This window comes from Phoxinus phoxinus (genome assembly GCF_949152265.1).
Source record: "Phoxinus phoxinus genome assembly, chromosome: 25".
Lineage (NCBI taxonomy): Eukaryota > Metazoa > Chordata > Actinopteri > Cypriniformes > Leuciscidae > Phoxinus > Phoxinus phoxinus.
Window position 1 is genome coordinate 4203464 of NC_136900.1, and position 7500 is coordinate 4210963.

Sequence of the window (7500 nt, forward strand, 5' to 3'; positions counted from 1 at the left end):
GTGTGTGTGTGTGTGTGTGTGTGTGTGTCACTCTGCCTTCGTTTAGCGTGTGTGTGTGTGTGTGTGTGTGTGTGTGTGTCACTCTGCCTTCGTTTAGCGTGTGTGTGTGTGTGTGTGTGTGTGTGTGTGTCACTCTGCCTTCGTTTAGCGCGTGTGTGTGTGTGTGTGTGTGTGTGTGTGTGTGTGTGTGTGTGTGTCACTCTGCCTTCGTTTAGCGTGTGTGTGTGTGTGTGTGTGTGTGTCACTCTGCCTTCGTTTAGCGTGTGTGTGTGTGTGTGTGTGTGTGTGTGTGTCACTCTGCCTTCGTTTAGCGCGTGTGTGTGTGTGTGTGTGTGTGTGTGTGTGTGTGTGTGTGTGTGTGTGTGTGTGTGTGTGTGTCACTCTGCCTTCGTTTAGCGTGTGTGTGTGTGTGTGTGTCACTCTGCCTTCGTTTAGCGTGTGTGTGTGTGTGTGTGTCACTCTGCCTTCGTTTAGCGTGTGTGTGTGTGTGTGTGTGTGTCACTCTGCCTTCGTTTAGCGTGTGTGTGTGTGTGTGTGTGTGTGTGTGTGTGTGTGTGTCACTCTGCCTTCGTTTAGCGTGTGTGTGTGTGTGTGTCACTCTGCCTTCGTTTAGCGTGTGTGTGTGTGTGTGTGTCACTCTGCCTTCGTTTAGCGTGTGTGTGTGTGTGTGTCACTCTGCCTTCGTTTAGCGTGTGTGTGTGTGTGTGTCACTCTGCCTTCGTTTAGCGTGTGTGTGTGTGTGTCACTCTGCCTTCGTTTAGCGTGTGTGTGTGTGTGTGTCACTCTGCCTTCGTTTAGCGTGTGTGTGTGTGTGTGTGTCACTCTGCCTTCGTTTAGCGTGTGTGTGTGTGTGTGTCACTCTGCCTTCGTTTAGCGTGTGTGTGTGTGTGTGTGTGTGTGTGTGTGTGTGTGTGTCACTCACAGGTTGCGGATCTCAGCGCGGGCCTCATCCAGCAGGCTGTGTCCATAGCGGGGCAACAAACCCTGGGGGGGTTTCGCACTCATTTCCCCTTCCACATGCCTGATACCTTACAATACAATATATATATTTATAAATAAATTTAAAAAACACAACACACCCATATTTTGTAGCATAAATTTAAACAAGACATGTATCATTTTCTCTAGTAGCTCTGCTTTTTCAAGTCCTAAGAAATACTCAAAGGATCCTTCAAGAATAACTGTAGAATTTATACAAAAAATTCTCACCCTCAACCAAGTGATTATTGAATTAGAATAGAATATAACATAACATATTACAGAAGAGGAAATGGTAGAATAGAATAGAATAGAATAAATAGAATAGAATAGAATAGAATAGAATAGAATAGAATAGAACATGGCAGTAAATATCAGAAGCTGCCATCTATGGGTAGATAGATATATGACAATAGATGACAGAATAGAACATAGTGGAGAACAAAATAGAGTAAAGATTAGAAAATGGATTGTATAACAGGACAAAACAAATATAGAATATGTAGCACAGAATGGAAAAAAATGTAACAATAGAATATAATATATATATCGATATAAAATAGAATACTTAATAGAATAGAGTAGAGTTTAATACAGTGTAGAATAGAATGGGATACAAAATATGGCAGAAATAGACTACAAAATTTAACATAGATAATAAAATAGAATATAGTAAAGAACAGAACAGAAACTGAATTGCAGTATAGAACAGAAATAAATAGATTGTGGAATATAGGGTTACAGAATGTGGTGTAATGTAATAGACTACAACAACATGATATAATAGAATAGAATAGAATAGAATAGAATAGTATAGAATAGAATAGAATATGCATAACCGAACAGAGTAGATAACTCAATAGAACATAATTATAAAATGTACTGCAAAATAGAATAGAACAGAACAAATATAAAAAGTTTATCAATAGAGATCATAGAATAAAATATAATAGAACAAAATAGAACATAACAGAATGGAATATGCAAAACCGAAAAGAGTATATTTCAAAATAGAACATAATATAAAATCAACTGCAGAAAGAACAGAACAAATATATAGAATGAATAGAAAATGTATAGAACAGAACAGAACAGAACAGAACAGAACAGAATAAAACAGAACCGAATAAAACAGAACAGAACATATTAGAACAGAATATAATAGAACAGAACAAACAGAATACAATAGAATAGAAGAACAGAACAGAATAGAACAGAACAGAACAGAACAGAACAGAACATAATAATATAATAATAGAACAGAATAGAACATAAGAATAGAATAGAACAGAACAGAATATAATATAATATAATAATAGAACAAAATAGAATAGAATAGAATAGAACAGAACAGAACAGAATAGAACAGAATAGAATTGAACAGAACAGAACAGTACAGAACAGAATAGTATAGAATAGAATAGAATAGAACAGAATAGAACAGAATAGAACAGTACAGAACAGAACAGAATAGAATAGTATAGAATAGAATAGAATAGAATAGAATAGAATAGAATAGAACAGAATAGAACAGAATAGAACAGAATAGAACAGAATAGAATTGAACAGAACAGAAGTGAACAGAACAGAATAGAATAGAATTGAACAGAATAGAACAGAACAGAACTGAACAGAACAGAACAGAACAGAACAGAAGTGAACAGAACAGAACAGAATTGAACAGAACAGAACAGAATAGAATAGAATAGAACAGAACAGAACAGAACAGAAGTGAACAGAACAGAACAGAATTGAACAGAACAGAACAGAACAGAATAGAATAGAATAGAATAGAACAGAACAGAACAGAACAGAACAGAATAGAATAGAATAGAATAGAACAGAACAGAACAGAATTGAACAGAACAGAACAGAATAGAATAGAATAGAATAGAATAGAATAGAATAGAATAGAATAGAACAGAACAGAACAGAACAGAATAGAACAGAAGTGAACAGAAGTGAACAGAAGTGAACAGGAGTACCTGCTCTGGGAGTGTGTGGTCGTGCTGGTGTCAGGGGTCTGCGCAGGCCAGAGTTGATGCGAGGCTGGACGTGGCTGTATGGAGTGTGTCGGCGGGTCTGGACCTGCAGCTGCTGTTTGGTGGCCAGCAGACGCCGTCTCAGCCCTTCGTTCTGCTTCTCCAGATCCTGAAGCTTCTCCAGATCCTGAAGCTTCTCCTGCATCTCCTCCATCATCTCCTCCATCTCCACATCTCGGCCGCCCGCGCTCTCGCTCCGCTTACGGTCCTTCACCAGACGGATCAACTTCGTAGCCATCCTGAAACACCACACACATTTATAGATGTATTATATCGTTCTTGTTATGTTGTATCCAATCCATTTTTCCAAAGAATAAAACTAAGCCCATTAAAATGCATATTTAGAATTGAGTGATTGAGCAAACCTGCGGATCTTGTCTTCTTGTTTGCATGCGTGTTGTTTGAGTGTGAGGTTTTCATCCTGCAGCCGTAAAAACTTGTCCTCCAGCTCTTCCCTGCTGAACTTGGACACGTTCTGCCTCTCTCTGACATTCTGGGACAGTGCAGACTCTAAAAACAAACAGGACACTTTCACTTTATTGCCATTCACTGCCGTTATATAATAATACTTGTGTCTTAATAGTGACCTGGTAATGTAGCGGAGCCATGTGTGGTGACAGTGATGTCTTTCACAGGAACATCACCCGCTGTTTCATCAGCACGGGAAAACATCATTCGGTCTGAAATCAAAGCAAATATACACTTGAAAAAAATGCAAATAGGAATTATAGTAAATTACACAATTTTGTAATACATGGGCTACAGAAGAATAGAATGGTATCACCATGTTTATTTAGGACATGGCATTATTTTAAGTTAAATATTACCACATATAAATATTGTAATCATTTACAAACAAAGCATAATGACATTTCCATCTGATAAAGATATACTTGATACTTGCATTGCGAACTGATACCGGTAGCTGCTACATGTTTTCTAACAGTACTTTTTGAAACGGTTATCTAAGTCACAGAAAACACATAATGTTACGATAGACGAACTTATAGGCACACAGCGTACTTCAAACCTTCATAAAATACAAATATTTTAACCCAAATATCATCTCACCGATTCAAAAGCATCACACACAAACCACAGCGACAGTTGCTACAAACAACTCATCCACTTCCGCTTTAAAGGACTCCACTTCCGCAACTGCCTTCAAGGGAAATGGTGTTTTTACGTTTTCGCGTGCCTAGATGAACTGCGCTCAAAAACAGCTGTTGAATTTCCATTTAAATGTTGTTGTGGGGTTTTTTTTGTAAAAAGGTAACAATTCGTCCGCTACACGACAATATATCATATGAATCTTGAATGTCTGAATGTCAGAGCAAATCTTGCTCTGGATAGCAGTGTACAGTGCAGAGAACGAAGTATTAACTACACTTAACACAGCAAAGGTCTAATTTACTTCTTGAACTGTATTAAAATGCCATCTAAAACCTTAAATACAGGCTGACATACTCGTAAAACAGTATTTTCTGATGAGTTAAGTCATGGCATATTAAAGTCAGAAGGTGGGCGGGACCTCCACTTCCGTGTGACGGGCTCTACGCACAGGATTGGAATTCGCTTATATAGTTACGTCAAAACTGTGCGTAACTCTTCGTCTCGAGCGTGTCGGCACGCACTCAGCGTAACTCAAATACAGCAGGAGTGAGCTGTCAGTCAAAGGACATTTAAATGGCTACACTCTGCAGAACTGTACAGTCGCTCGCGCTGTCATGAAATAACTTAATTCTTTTTTCACTCCTGTTCATTTGATAGCGGTTTGCTTTTCTGCGTTTCTTGTATTGCAAACAAAGATTCAAATCACTCGTATATACATCTTCGCACGAAAAAGCCCCCAAAAATGAGCGAGGAGGAAGATACACTGGTGAAAACTAGACATGCATTTGATGATCTGTGTCGAGCACTGAATATGGATGAGGAGTCGAGTAACAGGGCATGGAGGAGTTATGAAAATATCAGCAAAAATTACACTCTGGAGGTAAAGTGAAGGCCCAGTGCACACATTTAGATCCGTAAATATGCATGCATTCAATAGTATTCGTGTGAATTGACATGTTAACTTGTTATTTTTATGTTTAATGTATGAAGTGTGTGCTTTAAACTTGTCAAAGAGCGTTTAGATGTGTTTAAATATGTGTGAATGTGCATGAGTGCAGAATGCGCGTGAGATCTGTGTGACATCATCAAGGCTTTATCTGAATGAACACCTTTGCAGCGAGACGCTTTCAAAACTGTATGTGGATACAGCGAGGACAAGTTGTGCTTTTGGTTGTTTTAAGGCTGATACATAAAAACGAATCTCCACCACTAACGTCCCCAGTGTCACCTCCTTATTGTGCTTGTGGAGAAAAGCATAGAATCAAATGGTAAAAGCATAATGGTCTGTCATAAACCATAGGCACCCCCAGAATACAATGTTTTTTTTTTTCATGGTACATATCCAACAGGAAAGGTTGTCTAAAAAATAACCTCCTTGCAACATTCTAGGAACTTTAAAAACACACAACCTAAAAAGAACGTTCCCGGAACGTTATTATTTGACTCCCCAATTAAAGTAACCAAATGGGAACGTTCTGTGTTTACTGAATAGCTGTTTAACAGGGTAATACCTTTTTGTGAGTGTCAAAAATATATGTCCGGCTTATTTGATGAAACTCCTCATTACTCTCGTCTCTGTGTGTCTCAGGGCAGTGACCTGCACTGGTTGGCGTGTGCGCTGTATGTGGCCTGCCGGTCTTCAGTGCCCACTATAGGTAAAGGCACAGCGGAGGGCAACTACGTATCGCTGACCAGGATCCTGCGCTCATCACAGCAGAGGTCTGACGTACTGACTTATTCTGACATTATAGATGAAGCTAAAGACATACAAAAGGCACAGCTGAACAGTTTAGCTATTGTTGCATGCACACACACACACACACACACACACAAACGTGTTGTGATGTTCCCAAGACAACTAAAGATCAGCTGGGGATTTAGAGAGCAGCATTTCTTCTTGCAATGAGCTTCTAGCTTCTTATAGCTTATAAGACAAAGAGACTAGATTGAGAGTTGTGCAATCATATAAAGTGATCATAGTAACTAAAGAATATTTGTAATTTAAGGTATTAATATATTTTATATGATCTTGATAATAAAAGTACAGTACAGTGTAGTACAGTGCAGTACCAGGGCTCGAGACTAACGGCGTCCTGTCGTCCTGGGGACGATAGAAAATGTGTTTAGGACGAACAGAAATATTCTCCAGGACGCCTACAGCCTACAGGACGAAATACATTTTTGTATGTGTGTTCATTTATTACTAACCTATTAGGGTAACTTACTTAAAATTCTGTTTAAAATCCATTTAAAATGATTTTTTACGAAGCATTTAGGTTTTAGAAATACATTTAACAAATGTTGAATTTTTTAAAATACATAATGAGTCTGAACTCAAGACTTGCTCACAAACAGACACCCCAAAAACTGCTATTTAGGGGACATCAAGGCAATTTCACCAAAACTGACAAATATTTGTGTGATATATATATAATATGCTTTCTCTTAATTAGATATTAAATAAAATATGATATCTGTTAAGAAAATTATTAGAAAAATATATATTATGATCTTCAGTGGGTATGAAAAGTACCCTAAAGTGAATCAGATGCAACAAGGACTTATTAAAATAAAGTGTATTCACAATTTCTCATTATATATGGATATGAGTATTATTATTGTAATGTATTCCGAGGTTTAAATAACGTCCTTATCTTTCAGCCTGATCGAGTTCTTCAATAAAATGAAGAAATGGCAGGACATGGCCAACCTGCCCATCGAGTTCCAGCAGAGCACAGAGAAGCTGGAGAGGAACTTCACCGTCACGTCTGTCATCTTCAAGAAGTATGTGCCCTTATTCAGAGACATCTTCAAGGCGCCCACAGATGAATTACCCAGAACGCACAGAGGCAGGAAACAGAGGTACTTGAACCTGAACCGTCCGCTGCAATTTATAGTGAGCCCCATGGTCATGTGATAAATAACCTCAGGTGTAGTTCACCGATAATGTGCGAACAATCAGTTATTTCTGCATATGGATCAGATTTGTTGTGCTGACTGACACTTCCTGTGTCCTCAGACGACATCCCTGCACCGTCACTGAGGTGTTCAGTTTCTGCTGGATCCTGTTCATACATGCTAAAGGTAAAGCATTATAAGAATATAAGGTATTTAAGGTATAAGACTCTATGATGTTGTGGTGCTGAGATATGGCTTATTCATGTTGCGGTACGGTTGCTAGGGTGCTGTAAATGGTTGCTAGGTTGTGGCTACACCGTTCCTATGGTGATACTTACAGGCTGGTTTCCAACCAAAACAAAAGAGCCAATCCCGTGTCTCTATGATGATGTGGTGCTGAGATATGGCTTATTCATGTTGCGGTACGGTTGCTAGGGTGCTGTAAATTAGTGATGCACCGAAATGAAAA

General features: G+C 38.7%; 2 protein-coding genes across 3 annotated transcripts in view; one reads left to right on the top strand and one right to left on the bottom strand.

Annotated features, from left to right (window-relative positions):
• rpgrip1l (RPGRIP1 like) overlaps positions 1-4391 on the bottom strand; it is a 31530-nt gene extending 27139 nt beyond the window's left edge. Inside the window, 5 exon segments of the mRNA XM_079603488.1 lie at positions 923-1028; positions 2964-3259; positions 3386-3530; positions 3608-3700; positions 4382-4391. Coding sequence (XP_079459614.1) covers positions 923-1028; positions 2964-3259; positions 3386-3530; positions 3608-3695 — 635 coding nt within the window. The 5' untranslated portion in view covers positions 3696-3700; positions 4382-4391.
• Positions 4392-4670: 279 nt separating this feature from the next.
• The window catches only part of rbl2 (retinoblastoma-like 2 (p130)), a 37899-nt gene continuing 35069 nt past the window's right edge, over positions 4671-7500 (top strand). Inside the window, exons 1-4 of one of the 2 annotated variants that reach the window (XM_079603619.1) lie at positions 4671-5013; positions 5722-5852; positions 6795-6995; positions 7153-7217. In XM_079603619.1, coding sequence (XP_079459745.1) covers positions 4876-5013; positions 5722-5852; positions 6795-6995; positions 7153-7217 — 535 coding nt within the window. In that variant the 5' untranslated portion in view covers positions 4671-4875. The remainder of the gene's footprint in view (positions 5014-5721; positions 5853-6794; positions 6996-7152; positions 7218-7500) is intronic. The other variant, XR_013796504.1, reaches the window with a different exon arrangement.